Below are 17,780 nucleotides of genomic sequence, written 5' to 3'. Positions count from 1 at the left end.
TTTCATCTTTCATATATTCAATTTGTAGACCAAGACAAAATTTTGTCTTTCCAAGATCTTTCATTTCAAATTCTTTAAACAGTCTACTGCTTTAGGAAGCTCTCCGGGAGTTCTAATGATATTTGAATCATCAACATACATGGCGATTATAACAAATTCAAATCCATATCCTTTTATAAGGACACAAGGACAAATTGAATTATTCTTATACCCTTCTTTCAACAAGTATTCTCTCGGGCGATTATACCACATGTGCCCTGATTGTTTCAATCCGTATAAGGATTTTTGAAGCTTTATTTAATAAATTTCTTGGAAACCTTAATATGCTCCAAGACAATTTAAATCTTTCAATGATATCCACTATACGCATATCAAGTTTTTCATATATTGCCAGATTAAAACCTGAAGTGACTATATCCACTATAAGAGAACATGTCTCCATATAATCAATGTGAGGATATTTACTAATTTTCTTGTGCCACAAGTCGTCTTTATGTCTATCGACTTGAACCTTTCGCACAAGAACACATTTATACCTCAATTGACTTTATACTTTCAGGTGTTGGACTATCCGTCCAACTTCACATTTTTCAAGTGAAGTCAATTTCATTGCATATTTTTTATTTGGCCAATCTTTTATCCGTCCAAATTTCATGACAGATTTGATCTCAAGATCCTCGTCAATATTAATCATATTGAGCGCTACATTATATTAACAATATCGTCGACAATCATTTTATGTCAGTTCCATTATTACCCAATAAAGACATAACTTATTGAGATCTCTTTATTTCATTATTTTCATGTACCTGAGCCTCTCTCATGAGGTCTTATGAAGTGTTATGTCGTGGTGCTCTTCTAGGGCACTTGCCTCCTTATTATGACCATTTTGAATATTTGCCCCTCTCCTTCTTCAAGGAGTTTTATCTTTGGAACCGATTGGTCTGTTACACTTCATGCGTGCCATAGACTCTGTCCCTCATGGACTTTATTCTATTTGGAGCATTAGCAGCTGAAATATGACATTTAGCTTTGGGTCAGCAAATGCGTCTGGCAATAATTTGTAAATGAATTATCACTTGAACTTCAAGTTTATATTTTCTTGTACGAGGATCTATATGTATTCATAATAATTCATTTCACGTATCACTTTCTCAGCTGCCCATTTTCTCCCCCTAATGTTGGGATCACCAACACATTTCCCAACCATCTTTGGGAACTCATCTTTGTGCATTTTGGTGGCATAATTAAATCATATAGCACATCCATATTTCTATATAGAAATTATTTGGTTTCTGACCCTGAACCGATTGTGATAGGGAGAAGTTTTTATAACTTGGCTAGATGCGTACAAGTGCTGCTGTATATTAAATAATAAATCTCATACCAAATTTTGTTTTTGGAAGTTTTGTTCTCATAACCAATGATTTAGCTATAATTGGAGCATACAATTTCTGCTAAACCAACTTGGATTTTAACCAGTATTATTAAGATAAATCATCATAATTTATATTCTGGAATTGTGCTCTAATAATTTGAGCAAACAATCTTGCAAAAACCAAACTACAAGTTGATAACAAATGCACATGTGACCATAAAATAGATGCATCTATTAAAATCATATAATAGTAAACGGTCCACGTGGCAGGTGACTGGGCCCATATATATATATATATCACCTTTTATTCCTTCCAGAAATCAAAGGATTCAATCCCAACCTTTAACTGGTATATCATGAGAATAAGCAGCACAAGAGAATTCTTGAAGAATCTTTTATTCTTCAATATGTGTCAATGTAATTCTTAATTAATTTTTCGCATCATAATTGAACCGATATGGTCAACCGGTCATGCCAATTAATATTTATTTTAGTAAATCTCTAGTTTACTTGTGGCATATGATTCCAGCATCATGCTTATATTTGTGTAGTACAAATAGAAAGAAGATCGGGTAACCTTTCATATTTACCCGGTATGATTATAGAAATATGAAGATATTCAATCTTCCTTTCATTTATAGTCTCAATATGCCAATCACTTTGACTTATATATTTGAAACTCAAAAAGTTTCTTTTGAGACTTTACAATATCAATGTCATGAATAAGTTTATTCATCCGGGTAGTAACAAATTAGTTTTTCCGGAGTTCTTAACAACTTTTGTACTACAAGATCTTTTATCATACCATTCAAATGATAAATGTCTCCTTCACGGAGAAAATTATATCATAATAAATTATCATGGTCAAAATCATCATAAGCAAAATCATTTCTTGCTTTAATTTTGCCTTTAATAACTTTTATAAGGCATGGAAAAATAATATTTGGCATATCACATGTACGCGATCAATGACATATTCATGTAACCACACAATAATATTTATTCTCTTTATTTTACTCAAACCTCCCTTAGAGGTGAGTTGTGTGGTATTCATATAATCATGAATTGCATGTCTTTATTCATTGCTTTTATCACATATTGCCACATTCAACTTTAGGAATGAGTTTGCATTCTCAATGCTTATCATAAGTCACATTCTCTTCAAGGAATGGATCATAATCAGCGACGTGCTTTATTATTTTCATACCAATTTGATGGTAAGCATTGCCTTCACATTTTGAAGGACTATTTTGAGGACCCTTATTGTTCTCCTTTTATAATCATAGTGATGATTATTATTATTTTGATATTTGGAACGCCCACGTTCATTGTTCAACCAATTGTCTTCATTGAAACTTATTATGCATTGTTATCACATTCACTTCAAGAATGAAACAAATCAAGTGGGACAATTTTCATGCCTTTTTCATGAAAAATATATTAGTTTTCTTTAGTCATCATTATATCATCAATATAGTACATTGGGACTCAAACCCAATGTCTTACCAATATAAAGGCATGTTAGACCATAATAAATTGGGACTCAAACCCAACTCTTATCATTATGGAGCATCAGGACTTGATCTCGATGTCTTATTCTCAATTAATGGCATAATAGGCTAAACAATATTGAGATTCATTCTCAAGCCTTAATTTCAATCACATGCCAAAAAAATTATATACAACTAATTTGCAACTTAGCAAATCAAATTTGCTTTCTTAAATAAGTGTACAAATCTCAAATCAGCGTAAAGCTTTATTAATTATTTGTAACATCTATATGAAATACAATCATTTGTAGTCAGAATATTTTTTCTAAATTCTATTAGAGTTTAAAAGGATCATAAAATCATTGTCATAATATTTATTGAGTCTCTCTCAAAAATATTGTTGTTTTCGGGGTATACCCTACCTATTGGATTTGATTTAACGCCATGACTTTCCTTCACTCAATTCAACCAAGCAATTAGTGAATAAATTTATCAAAAGTACACCTAACACATATATAGCACTAATACACAAATTCAGCATTTATATTACCTGAAAAGTGACATTATAGGTAACAACTTACCAGTTGTAGCTTGTGCATCATTCATATAAAATACTTAAAAATGGTAAGTCAGTAGCAAACATCAAGTAGGTCATGGATACTCAAAAATACCTCTTCTAGTAATCATACTAATCATTGTTTGCTTTCAAATGATACGATCATAAATTATGAAGTATATTTTCAAATAGCTGGTTTGTTTTCCAAATATCAAAGAAGTACTAATTAATCAACCTAGATAAAGATGTGAAGTATTTCTTGTTTTCTTCAAGATGATTTATGCTTTTAATCAGTATGACCAATTTTATTTTATTTTTTATTCCTTTTTTTTGTACTATATGCAAGTGTAAAAATCCAAAAGGAAAAAAATATTCATCCAAGTAAAAGAAAATGTTTAAAGCGGCAGGACAGATTGAAGATAGTTAACACATAAATATGCATAGGACAATTTATATAAAATATCCTTGGTTACCATGACATGCATCATATCAACAATTAACTGCTACTATGATTTTCACATATAGAACTTCGAAAATTTTATTCCATTCATGTGATATAAAAGATGTAATATTAATATGTGCTTATGCAATACAGGTGTAGTACGAAGTTGTGTGCATATGAGATTTTAAAGGAATGACAAGTATAAGATAATCATACCTTCTTACATTTCATTACTTACCATATGTAGTTTCTCTTTACATTTAACCATGTGATGATATGTATGGCTTCTAATTGTAATCTTTCCGGATGTAGAATTTTTTTTGTAGATATATATATATATATATATACAATTGGTTAGAGACTCGTGCTGATAACGTGTTATGAAATAAAAGCAATTTAGTAAAACATGAACAAGAAATAAAAGCAATTTAGTAAAACATGAACAAGAAATAGAGATAGAGAGAAGGAAGAGATTTTCTTCTTCAATTGTGTGTATTTTCCTATCTATTACAAGGCCTTTATATAGGCATGAAAAGTGAAGAAAATATGTCATGGAATATGTCATTGAACATAGAAAATATGTCATTGAATATGTCATTAACCATTTGAGAGAAAGATCATGGAGGAAGAGTAGACATCCACCATATTTTGATTTTTATCATAACAATCAGCACCTATTCTCACATAGGATTACATACTATTTTGAATTTTGGATTGGTGTCCATAAGGAAACAGTAGCTATCTTAGTATAAAAATCGATTCTTTGTATAATGATGTCGAGGCAATTAGAGAAATCAAAATATGTTGGTATGTCTAATTCCCAATCGTGGAGATATGGTAATTAAGCAAGACCATATGAGGCTGCCAAACATTAAACCAGCACGAGATTCCAACTTTTGTACTATATAGTATACTAGTATTAGTACCCGCACGGATGCGCGGACACTAATCATGTCAAATATTTAAGTTATTTGGATTGTATGTAAATAATCTTAAAATTTACACTTTTTCAGTAAATATAGATAATCATTGGATATTAACTACATGAAAAAAATTAATCATTTTTTCTATTTTTCTTTTTTGATACCATTCTTGCCAATGTCATTGGATCCTAAAAATAGTCAGTAAGCAAAATAATAACTCATATTTATGGCAAAACAATCAAATGTTGAGACAATGAATAACTCTTTGGATAAGACTTCACTCTTTTACTACTACTTGTACTCTTATTTGGTGTGTTGATATCTCTTAAAAAATATTTCTTTCTTAAAATTTCAGTTTCTAAAACATTATTTTTCAATAATAATTATTTTTATGATAATGTAATTGAAAATATTATATTAGCTATAAAAAGTAAACAATAAATATGGCCGGATATTATGTAAATATTCCATAAGATTTCGATTTTTTGAGTTTATCCATGATATAACTTCTATTATAATAATTTTAAAACTCTCTACTAATGTTCAAAAATATCTTATCTTTTTATTATCTTTGAATTAACAAAAGTAAAGAGTTTTTTCAAAATAGTTTGTTTACATTTTAAAAAAAATATTTCACATCATACCAATTTTTTCTTTATATATACTCTTTGTTACACTTAAAAGTCGCTATAGAAACTATCAATTAAAAACTAATTTCTCTCTTGCTGAATTTGAAAAAAAAACCTTTCACGTAATCTAATGATTCAAAACTAATATTCTTCAACGAAAAAAGTATTATAATCTTGCAATATTGGCTTGACTACAGCTAAATGAATGAGTTTCAGCTTATACCCTTCAATTCCTTGAATGTGCTAAATTGAAATTAATGATAACAATTGTATAGTTAAAGTTTTATTAATTGTTTGATGTCCATTTATGCAAATTGACTCTTCAAACAAATATTCTTCGAGAAGAAAAAAGAAACACCTTTTTTTTATTTTTATTTTTATATTGACTGATTTTGTGATGTTTCTTTCTCCAGCATGTATGTTTACTTTATTATATATGTAAGTAAATTTTTATTTGATTTTGTAAACTCTTTTTTGTTATTTAGATAAACATAGACGTGTACCTTATATATTACATTTATTTTAAAAGAATTTCGTTTTATTCAAATCTAGCTACGATGTTTCAAAGAACTATATTTATAGGATTTAAATGTGAAAGAATTTTATAGTTGTATGGAATAGTTTTTTTTGCTAGAGGAAAGTAGTATTTAAATAATTAGAAAAATAACAAAAGTTCCTAACATGATTGCATATGATCATTAACCGAATTAAGTATGATAACATGATAAAAAAAGATAAATTTTATTTTTAATTTAAATTCAAATTTTATAACTTTATCTATAAATTTAAAATTATATTTTAATTCAAAGTCCGTATATATATATATATATATATATATATATATATATATATATATATATATTATACTTGTATTTAACTAAAATAATCAAATATAGAATAAAGTTATCATATACTATTGACATTTATTATCTTGCCATCTAGCTTAACCATAATGTCATTTATATATGGTAACTTTCTTGCTTTAATATATATATAGATATAGATATGACAATAATAAAAGCATACCTATTACTCCCTCTGTCAATTTTATGTGGCATTATTTTATTGGACATGAAGTTCAAGAAAAAAAATATTAGAATGAGCTATTGATTTTTTGTGATAACATATAATCTTATTAAAAATAAAATAATTTTTTTTAATTTCAATTATTTTTGAATAAATAAATTTATATTTTTTTAGACGGACTAAAATGGAAGTGTGGCAAATAAATTGAACGGAGAAAGTAATATATTTGATACTAGGCAGCTAAAGCCATAAATTAGCATAAATAGTGAAGTTAGTTGGTCCACATTAGTGGGTAGGTTGTTTGCTTATGCTTCACATGTGTCCGCTGTCCATACATACAACTACTTCCCGCTATTATATGATTCTATTTTCTGTATTTTTCTTTATAGTTACTATTTTTCAATTAGTCCAATATTTATAATTTCCAGCAGCCATCTCTGAAATCCCATTTCACAGAACTATAAATAGTGGCAGTTGAGACCCAAGATTTCAGCCTGTATTGTAAGTTGTAAATCCTTAATACATAGCAAATATTCAACTTTTGGGTTCTCTTTTATAACGGTATAGATCCCAACTCTCGTGCTAATTTTCTCCATAACTCTAATTTTGTCAAATATTTTGTTAATTATTTTGGTTTATGGGATTTTGGATCTGTGCTCAGATTTTATATTTGTCTTGTTAGGGAAGCAAAAATGGCCCGGAAGAAGATCAGAGAGTATGATTCCAAGAGATTGTTGAAAGAGCATTTCAAGAGGCTCGCTGGTTATGATTTGGCCATCAAATCTGCCCAGGTAAGTGAACAATGACATTTTATTTCAATTAACATTGGCTCACCTGAAATCTTTTTAATGTAGGAAACAATTTAGGTGTTAAAATTAGGCCTACTGACTCAAATCTGCACACTGTATTTTAGGATGCAGATTTGAGTCTGAATTAGAGAAATGTAGGATGTTTCTGTTTGTTCTGCATTTATTTGAAAATAAATATTCGAGTTGCAGTCTAGTGGCTGTAACTCTGTCTTAGGTGCAGAATCTAATCCTGCCAAAAAAATTCCCCTTTTCTGGAGGAAATTCCTAGGTTGGTCCAGATACATTGCTAAAAAGCTGCCTAATAAAAGAAAAGGAGTCTAGCTCAGTAGCAAAGCCAAAATTTCCACTAAGGGGTGTCCAAATTTAAAGAAGTAACCAGGAAGAAGTTAAGGGGATTCAATACATAGTATATATACATCAAAAAAATTATTTTTACCTATTTAAACAGTGTATTTTTCTGAAAAAGGGGTGTCCTGATGATAGTGTAGGAACTAGGAAGAATGTTGGGACCACAGGCTCTGAGCCAGCTACTAAAGTGAAGAATAATAGGACATGATTCTTAGCTGTAAGTAAATTTCTAGAAGTGGTAGTTACTGTATATCAACCAGCAGGGACAACTTAAAAAATTGGTCGCCCAAAGCTAAATTTCAATAAGATGCCTTAAACTTATTCAATGAAATTCACATGTATTTCTATTTAAGCTCATTCTTCTACGTTTTTGAGATACAAAATGGAATCTTGGCAAATCGTATGTATTTAGAGTTCATAGGTATTTTTATTTACCATTCATTCTTACAGCCTATTCAAGCAAATCGTGTTAAAACCGAAAAATGAAATTGTCTTAAACAGACAAAAAAAGTGAATCCGTGTGAAGGTGGAAAAATAAAAACAAAAGGGAGATCATTGCATCAATTAGGGAGTGATAAAAACCTACTGTAATTTTCTCATTCATTTGAACAACCTCAATCATATTCCAAAACAAAAACGTAAAATTTGATTGGATAATTGTATCAGTTATATATTATTTTATCAAATAGTAGTAAAGATTTGAGCCTTTGATATCTTTTTTGGAGGGGGGGGGGGGCTAAATCAATGGCCTTAGCCGCCCTTGTCAACCAGTGTGTTAAATTTTTTTTGTATATCTTCTTGAAGTCTTTGATTGTGATCCTTTTGCCCGGCTTCAGGGGCCTCAAAGCAATAAGCTAATAATGAGCTTCAGGGGCCTCAAAGCATAGTTCTGATTGACAAGTCGCGAACCGGTGTTAACGAGAGGCTGGAGGTTTGAAGACAAACTCTTGAATCTAAGGGTTTCAAGCTTAGCAGGATAAAGACGGAATACCTGGAGTGTAAGTTCAGCGCTAAGCAGAGGGAAGTAGGCGTGGATGTGAGGCTTGAATCACAGGTCATCCCGAGTAGAGACAGCTTCAAATACCTTGGGTCGGTTATCCAAGGGGGAGGGGAGATCGACGAGGATGTTACACACCGTATCGGGGTAGGATGGATGAAGTGGAGGTTAGCATCTGGAGTATTGTGTGACAAAAGAGTGCCACTGATACTCAAAGGTAAGTTCTATAAAGCGGTGATTTGGCCGGCCATGATGTATGGGGCTGAGTGTTGGCCGATTAAGAAATCACATATCCAGAAGATGAAGGTAGCAGAAATGAGGATGTTGAGGTGGATGTGCGGGCATAGTAGGATGGATAAGATTAGGAATGATGATATTCGAGAGAAGGTGTGCATGGCTCCCATTGATGACAAGATGCGGGAAGCAAGACTCAGGTGATTCGGGCATGTTCAGAGGAGAAGCCCAGATGCTCCGGTAAGGAGGTGCGAACGACTGGTGGTGGAGGACTCGAGAAGAGGTAGAGGGCGGCCTAAGAAGTATTGGGGGGAGGTGATTAGGCAGGATATGGCGATGCTTCAGATTTCCGAGGACATGGCACTTGATAGGAACATGTGAAGGTCGAGTATTAGGGTGGTAGGCTAGGAGGTAGTTGAGTCTTGCCTTATGCCATAACTATGGGAGACCAGTTTGGTAGGGATACTATTTTGCTTTTGCTTTGTATCATTCCTCTTGATTTCATGTTGTTCTTATTATTCATATATATATATATATATATTTCTTTCATATTATATTTCTTTCATATTATTTCTGTGGTATTACTAATATTATCTTCTTTTGTCCTTTTGTCTTCTTGAGCCGAGGGTCTTTCGGAAACAGCCTCTCTACTCCTTTGAGCTAGGGGTAAGGTCTGCGTACACACTACCCTCCCCAGACCCTACTAGTGGAATTTCACTGGGTTGTTGTTATTTATTCTGTCTATGTCCAGACTCCATACAACACTGTCTTAGATTTACTTTTTCGTGTGTGATGAGGATAGGAGGACAAACCCACCAGAGGCTTTACTATTTCAGGTGGATAGGACCAGAGAAACAATATTTCATGTTACTTGTGACTAGGAGTGGCAAACGTCGGGTCGGGTCGGCTATGGTTCGGGTCGAAAATGGGTAATGAATAAGGATAAATTATCCGACCCGACCCATATTTAATACGAAAAAAAACGGGTTAATCGGCGGATAATATGGGTAACCATATTATCCATGACTTCTTGCATATGATCACTTTTGAGAGAATTCTTAGTCTCCCTAACTTGAGGAACCCCCAATTTGAGGCTTTACAAATGTAAAAGTTAGACTCATTGGTTATCCATTTTCTAAATGGATAATATGGTTCTTATCCATATTTGACCCGTTTTTAAAAAGTTCATTATCTAACCCATTTTTTAGTGGATATATGGGTGGTTAACTGTTTTCTTTTAACTATTTTGCCACCTCTACTTGTGACAATTATGGATTGCATTACATTATTTATTTTAGAGATTATAAGAACACGGTAATTTATTCCTCGCTGCAACATCATGATGTATTTTTCCTTTCTATGGAGTAGGTTACAGAATCAACTGATCTGAATGAGCTTGTAGAGAAAGAGCCATGGCTCTCCTCAACACAATTGGTGGTAAAGCCTGATATGTTATTTGGGAAGCGTGGAAAAAGCGGGCTAGTTGCCTTGAATCTTGATCTGGCTGAAGTTGCTTCTTTCGTGAAGGAACGGTTAGGCAAAGAGGTGATAAAAAATTTTCGTGACTTGTCTTTTGTTGTGATTTTGTTACAAGGAGAACATGTTATATACTTTATAAAACAAACATTATATATACTCGGACATTTTAGCACATATATATCTTATAATTTGATCCTATGTTTGCATGTATTTTCACATTAAAAGGTGGAGATGGGTGGATGCAAGGGGCCCATTACAACTTTCATTGTTGAGCCATTTGTACCCCACAATGAAGAGTTTTACCTTAACATTGTCTCAGAGAGACTTGGTTGTAGTGTTAGCTTTTCTGAATGTGGAGGAATAGATATCGAAGAAAACTGGGACAAGGTATGTGAAATGTGCCCTTCTTTTTACAAGGCAACTGAAGATATGTTAAAGTTCAACATCAGTATTATATATTTTTATAATGATTTGACATGACAACTTTGTTAATCCAGGTTAAGACAATCTTTTTGCCAACGGGGACATCCTTTACATCAGAGATTTGTGCACCACTTGTTGCTACTCTACCACTTGAGGTAAATGTTCGAAAGAACCATAACCTTGGAAAAGTTTGCTCCTTGATTGCCACCTGTTAAAATTGTAACTTCATTGTATGTTGGAGCATTGAGTTTTGTTCTTATTCTTCAAAAAAAGATAGGAAAAAAGGAGGGGGGGGGGGGAAGAGATCTATATTCTCCGTGTTCTTTTGCCATTTTTGTTTCTGCAATGTATATCTGAAATCACTGATGTGAAATTCACTTTTATTGAACAGATCAAAGGAGTAATTGAGGAGTTCCTCAAAGTGGTTTATACTTTGTTTCAAGGTATGCCCAAATTTCATTTTCATGTCATCTTAATAGCCTTTTGGATTTGCTTTAGCCTCTGAACATTTGCTTGTATCAGATCTGGACTTTACTTTCTTGGAGATGAATCCTTTCACGCTGGTCGAAGGAAAGCCTTATCCACTGGATATGAGGGGAGAGCTTGATGACACTGCTGCTTTTAAGAACTTCAAGAAGTAATGTCTTGCCATTTAGTCGCTGACATTTACTTGTTCTACTGTTTTCAGGAAACATTGCGTAAATTAATGTGCACACCATTAGTGTAACATTACATCTTTCGTTTTGCAGGTGGGGAAATATCGAATTTCCATTGCCATTTGGAAGAGTGATGAGTGCTACAGAGAGCTTTATTCATGGTCTAGATGAAAAGGTATATCTTGACTCTTTGGCATTTAATAAATAAAAAGTCATGGGAAACAGAAGACTCAGAATTGTCAACCCTCTCCCACCCCCTGGATGTAGAAAAAGATGTATTAGTCTCTATTGTTTTGGAATAGTAAAGAGATGACTAAGGATCAAACTGCTGTTATATTCTCATCAATCAGTTTTTCTGGAGACTCTTTTCCGTAATGCATACTCAAGATGGAAAAAAAGGATGATTCTTTTAATATAGATGTGTACCTGCACGTTTGTTGAACATGAAATATTGAGCATTAAAGTACTTGCAAAGTGTTTCGAGTCCAAACTCTATCAGCTTTAGGTAGAAGATGGTTCTGTTAACAACTTATTACATGCTAAAGCGTTCAATCCATTATTCTATTTCAGACAAGTGCATCTTTGAAGTTCACAGTCTTGAACCCCAAGGGGCGAATTTGGACAATGGTTGCTGGTGGAGGTGCCAGTGTCATATATGCAGACACTGTATGTTTATCTCCTTCGATAAACTTATGCCGTTTGTATCTGGTTAAATTGACTCCCCTTCTGTTACCTGCACGGCTCTAATATACGTGCTATATTACCTTCCCAGGTCGGTGATCTTGGATATGCTTCTGAGCTTGGGAACTATGCAGAATACAGCGGTGCTCCAAATGAAGAAGAGGTCTTGCAGTATGCCAGAGTTGTAATTGATGTAAGCATAAAGTATTTGCATAAATTTACAGGATTAGACATGCTTTAGAACCTAATATACAATCATGAGTTTACTCGTTGTAGCATATTCTTTGTTTATGCATCTAGAGAATGAAAACAAAACATTCTTATTAGGAGAAAGATAGTCACTTGAATCCCAACTTTGCAGTGTGCAACTGCAGATTCTGATGGTCGTAAGAGAGCCCTTGTGATAGGTGGTGGAATAGCCAACTTCACTGATGTTGCTGCCACATTTAGTGGTATAATTCGAGCTTTGAAGGAGAAGGTATGAAATTAACCATCATAACTCATAGTCATCTCCAATATGACTTGCAGTTATTTGGACACTCCTTACTCGGCATTCTTGTGACAGGAATCAAAGCTTAAAGCTGCAAGAATGCACATATATGTGAGGAGAGGAGGTCCAAACTACCAAAAAGGTCTTGCCAAAATGCGGTCTCTTGGGGAAGAAATTGGCATCCCAATTGAGGTACGAATTAGCATCCTAGCCTAAAGAGATTTTCTTTTGAAATATCGTTGTTAATTTTTCCCGTCTGTCGTTGTAGGTATATGGACCTGAGGCAACCATGACTGGCATCTGCAAACAGGCTATTGAGTGCATCACTGCAGCTGCATAGAGCAACCAAATCTGTATTCTTCAAGCTTAATTGTTTTGGTTATTCTTTCTAGCTTTGTGTTAGCATGATGTTGTTTGCCAAAGATAAAAGAGATTGATTTGTATTTTTATGACATTTTTTTTTACGTAAACGAGCCATCAGCAATGGCTTCGTTTCAAATCAGTTCAGTATCTTTCTGCTGGCAGAAAATTGCTGCTACATAGCATGAGAAGCATAAAGAAATCCTACATATTAATATGAAACAGTTTTAACAAACTCCGCCTCCAATTTGAAACTATAGGCATTCTCCCCATCCTATCTGTATTATTAAATCTTCTAAATTCCTGTTTTACTCTCTAGGTTTTGAATCTCTCTTTCTATTTTTTCACTACCGTGATATTTTTCTTTTAACTCTAATTATATATATGTAATTGGACTCTTCTATATAACAAATTAAATTATATTTTGGAGTAAATAATTATATAAATAGTAAAAACATATATGTATTTATTAACTTTGAATAATGAAAGAATTTCGAGACCAATATTTTCATACACACCGGTTACACCAAACTCTAACAAGTACCCGTCAAATCAGCATTTGACTTTCTCGTTCTTGTCGTTAAGAGATAAGGCTCAACAGGGCTTCGTTTTGTAAATCGGATTGATGGATTCAAAAAGCTCAAAATACAAGGATTTTTTTTTAATTTTTTTTGCTATTTTGTTTACCATTAAAATTGGATAACAATTAAACTTATAAGTGATTTTAAGGATACGTGATTTCACTTGGTTACCAAATTGAGAAATATAAGAATTAATGTTAGAAATTAACTGTAAAATAAAGCAAACCAATATAATGAGTGGTTATATCCTTCGAGCTAGATAGCCCTCGAACTAACAAAATATGCTAATAAAAAGTATGAACTGAATAACAGAGCTAAAGAGAGAAAATGTAATGTATTACTTTGTTATACGTGAATATGATGTCTACAAAATGATTAGAACCCCCTTTATATAGTAGAAGAATTCTACTTATGGTACAATTCTAAATACAGAAGGAAATCCCATGATTGACTAAATAACCGGTCTTGACTTGATACGTGCCGGGATTTCCGCCACGATCCTTGCCCGGTCACGGATATCTCGGCTTTCTGTTATTCGACTTAGCAAGCTTCCTTCAATCTCGCTCGATCTCCATCCCGCTTCGGTCCTGATCATGGTTGGTCTCGATCTTGATCGGTCATTGATTCATGAGCTTAACAATCCATCTTCGTGCCATGGTTCGATACAATGCGGGGCCGAGCCTTGGTCTGCCACCCCGGTTCCGATTAGCCATACAAAATTAAGCAAGCCCGATTTTGACCGTATACAGATAGTCCCCTCGTTTTTTGAAGTGTAATGACAAGAAACGAATTGAGTCTTCGAGCTTCCCCTCGGTTTACCATGACGTAAGCAACGAGCCCGACCATGACGTCAGTGACAAGTGGGCACTGATGTTCCATCAGTTCGGATGTCGAGGCATTAAATGCATATCAGTTGTTGTCGGCCACTACCGGTTCTGAACTGCCGTCTTCAACCTATAAATGTATCTGTTGATACCCAATTTTTTCCTATGCATTTTATATATGAAAAATACTTTCAAAATAGCATATATATGCATATATAAGTATGCCCAAGTGTTTTAGTATTTTTCCTAATTTTTAAAAGATTTTTTAAATCAATTTATTGCCCATTTTAGCAGTACAAAAACTAAAAGTTATTCCCAAAATCATCATTTTGGTGAATAACTTATTTTATTCTCACATTTATACCAAAATATAGCTAAGGTAAATTTTACGCATTTTTACAAATTTATTTAGTATTTTAAAGCTAAATTGCATATGATTGCAATTTTAGCCTATCTTAAGATTTAATTACGTTTATGACTACAAAATTGATTCTAGTATTTTTAATTTAATATTTATACATTATTAATTAATTTAGTACTTTTAATTTGTTTTCGGAAATTATTTTACTATTTTTATAAAAATAAAAGGGAAAAGTGGTTATTTAAATACTAGCCCTATTTCATTTCAATTAAAGCCTAAAATCAGCCCCAATTGACCCCAATTTCAAATTCAAACGGGCTAGCCCAATTCCTAAAATGACCCGCCCCTAACCCGCTTATCCAACCTGCCTGGTTTCCCCTTTTCATCCAGGTCGTTGATCATTTCGATCAACTGCCAGAATTTCCCCTTTCCTTTTTAATTCCCAAACACCCCCAACCCTATCCCATTTCTCACCAACAGCCGCCTCTAAATCCTCTCACCTCTCAAATTCTCTCAAAGGTTCTTGAAACCCTAATCATCTCCTACTGTCTTCTACCTTCAACTCACCGGAATCCATGGCCTCTCAGGCCATGGATGGCTTAAACTCATCTCCCTCTGCTCTTAAACACTTGGTGTTCGAAGTTTCGAGGTCTGACCTCAATGGTGTCCGTTCAGATCCTCTCCGATTCGAGGTTTTATGGCCTCTCCGGCCTTGCTCTGGCATATCCAAGCATTATGAGCCTATTTCTGACTTATCCGACTCAGATCGGACCTTTTTCAAGCCTTTCTCGCTTTAGGGTTCCTCTGAAACACTAGCTATTCGAGGTTTTCTCTGATTGTTTTCTTAAATCTGTTCTATATTTGTGCTCTACTTGAGTTTTTAAACGTTTTCCTAATTTTTCTTTAAAAAATCACTTCTTTCTGATTTAGGGTTTTTCTGAAAATCTTAAAATGTTTCTCTGACTTTTCTTCTTCTTTTCTTTGTGTGTATTTGTCTATACTATGTTCTGATGTTTTCTTTTCTACCACGCATGTCCTTCTACTGTGTTCTTATGTTTTCCTTTATCATGCATGTTCTTCTGTGCTTTGTTTTTCTACTGTGTTTTGTACCATGCTCGCATGTTTATCTTGCTGTATCTTCCTATATGATCTTTTGCTATGCTTTTTCGGTATTTTTGTGTTCTTCTACTGTATGTATTTCTTACTAAGTTCTTAAGTTTTGTTTGCCTTCTACTGAACTCTGTTTAAGTCCCTTCTAAAAGGTTTTCTTAAACACGTTTCTTCTACTGTCGTGACTATTCTCTCATTATGCTCCTACGCTCTGTCTACTTTGAATATTATTTGTATCTGCTTGTCTTCTCAAGAGATTTTGATAGGAAATCTTTGAGCCTGTTGCCTCCTCATCTCTGTATTTGACTCGAGTTGGAAACCCTAGAATTTGGAGGTTTCCTCCGAGTTTGGTCATATGATCAAACTAGGGTTCTGTTTGAGGACCCTTGGCTCTTTCAGACTTATTTCTGGGTCTATAAACTAAGTGTGAACTTCTTTTGTTTGCACACAATTCTGATTCTCCTACACTAGACTCTTCTGAATAGCATGACAAATTTCTTCATGTTTAACGTGTCTGTATGCTTTTATATATGAGGAATCTTTCTTCAGAATGGTTTTCCAACTTGTGATTGATTCAGAATTCCTTTTAATAAGTCTAATTTATTGGCACTGATTTTCCTGAAGTTGAAATCTTTCCCATCTTTCTGACTTGGTTCATTCATACAAAATCTTCAATTTTCGATTTTCTTGGCTGTTAACTGATTTTCTTTCCTTATTTGCACAAACCGTGTGCTGTCAAGCCCCTGTCCTTAAATAGACCTTTATGTATTTACCCCTTTTATGCTGATTTGAAAAAGTGTTTGATGAATCCATTTCCTTAATTAGTTTTGCCCGTTTGAAATCAGAATCCCTTAATTTGGGGGAAACCTTGGGTAATTGATTTTCAAACTATTTTTCTTACCTATTTCTGCTTGCTTTCTACACTATAAAAGGGCACGACCCTTCTACACTTTAACAGACCTTCAGTTCAACACTTTTACACTTCATACTTCACCCTTACAGCCTCACGATTCTTTTCTAAGATCATAGCATTCTGACTGCCTGTTTGCACTTTGGCTTTGCAAGACTACTGCTTTCTTTCACTTGTTTCTTTGAGACTGGTATGTTCTAGTTTTAGCTTCAGCATCATCCCAATGTGTTCACTTATAGACTTTACATCCATGTCTACTTTACTGTCTATATAGAGTTGAATGTTTAATTAGCATGTTAATTTCTTTTACTTGTTTCTGCTATGAATCCCTGTACCCCTATTCCCCTCTATGTGATTTGAGTTGTAGTTCATGACATGACAATATGCAAGTTATTGTTCATGTCTGGACTTGATCCCTTAGAGGATCCTAACTCCCAAAACAATGTGTTCTAACAGGCTTGTGGGGTGTGCCAATACTTCCCATTGCTAGGTATGCCCACTAGCCTGTCCCTGTTTCTCTACCACTTCCCCTTTCCCCTTTCCAAACTCTGCACTTACACTTACTCTTAGCTTCTAAGCTTTGCCCCCTCCTGTAAGCCTTGCCTTGGGACCTTGAGTTCCCTCTGAACTTGGATACTTGAGGGCTGACCCTTCCACTCTGCATTATGTTCTTAATCCTGTATGTGTTTGGGTGTGAGCACGACCCGGAGTCCATTTGAGGCTCTTAGGGAACTCTGGCACATCCAAATAAGAGAAAGGCTTGGGATCTTGATCTTTGGAGTTGGTTCATCTCATATTTCAGACCTGGAGTCTGAATTAGGCTCCCCTTGATTGTACTTTAATTTCTGATGTAATTTTGCTTTTCTTATTCATTCTGGGCTGTAATAATTTGTAATAACTATTGGGGCTGTTAGTGAAAAAAGGAGGGTCAATCGTGCATGCAAAGGGGTAGATACCATATTCATAGGGGATTACTATACTTCTGCATTCACGTATCCTGCTTTCAGCTTTTGCACTTCTGCATTTCATATAGATACCATGTCTATAAATTTTTTGCACTTCTGCATTTCATA

The 17,780-nt window shown here is 33.9% G+C and overlaps 1 protein-coding gene across 2 annotated transcripts; it reads left to right on the top strand.

Moving 5' to 3' along the window:
* Nucleotides 1-6,808: 6,808 nt before the first annotated feature.
* On the top strand, nucleotides 6,809-13,156 carry LOC104238143 (ATP-citrate synthase alpha chain protein 2-like). Of its 2 annotated transcripts, none has more exons than XM_009792431.2 (13): nucleotides 6,809-6,945; nucleotides 7,127-7,235; nucleotides 10,201-10,377; nucleotides 10,537-10,698; nucleotides 10,809-10,889; nucleotides 11,126-11,177; nucleotides 11,257-11,371; nucleotides 11,484-11,565; nucleotides 11,961-12,056; nucleotides 12,163-12,264; nucleotides 12,433-12,549; nucleotides 12,637-12,753; nucleotides 12,830-13,156. In XM_009792431.2, the coding sequence occupies exons 2-13, from the start codon at nucleotides 7,137-7,139 to the stop codon at nucleotides 12,899-12,901; spliced, it is 1,272 nt and encodes a 423-aa protein (XP_009790733.1). In that variant the 5' UTR covers nucleotides 6,809-6,945; nucleotides 7,127-7,136; the 3' UTR covers nucleotides 12,902-13,156. The 2 variants fall into 2 exon arrangements, with proteins under 2 accessions (XP_009790733.1, XP_009790731.1); XM_009792429.2 differs by having other exon boundaries at nucleotides 6,905-7,005.
* Nucleotides 13,157-17,780: the final 4,624 nt, after the last annotated feature.

The sequence above is a fragment of the Nicotiana sylvestris genome, chromosome 4 (genome assembly GCF_000393655.2).
Source record: "Nicotiana sylvestris chromosome 4, ASM39365v2, whole genome shotgun sequence".
NCBI classification, from domain to species: domain Eukaryota; kingdom Viridiplantae; phylum Streptophyta; class Magnoliopsida; order Solanales; family Solanaceae; genus Nicotiana; species Nicotiana sylvestris.
Note: the sequence above shows the minus strand (reverse complement) of the source record. Positions and strands in the feature narration are given on the sequence as shown.

Coding starts and splice junctions, on each gene's coding strand:
- LOC104238143 (XM_009792431.2), top strand. CDS start 7,137: ATGGCCCGGAAGAAGATCAGAGAGTATGATTCCAAGAGATTGTTGAAA. Junction 11,566..11,960: donor TTCATGGTCTAGATGAAAAG/GTATATCTTGAC, acceptor ATTCTATTTCAG/ACAAGTGCATCTTTGAAGTT. Junction 12,057..12,162: donor GTGTCATATATGCAGACACT/GTATGTTTATCT, acceptor TTACCTTCCCAG/GTCGGTGATCTTGGATATGC.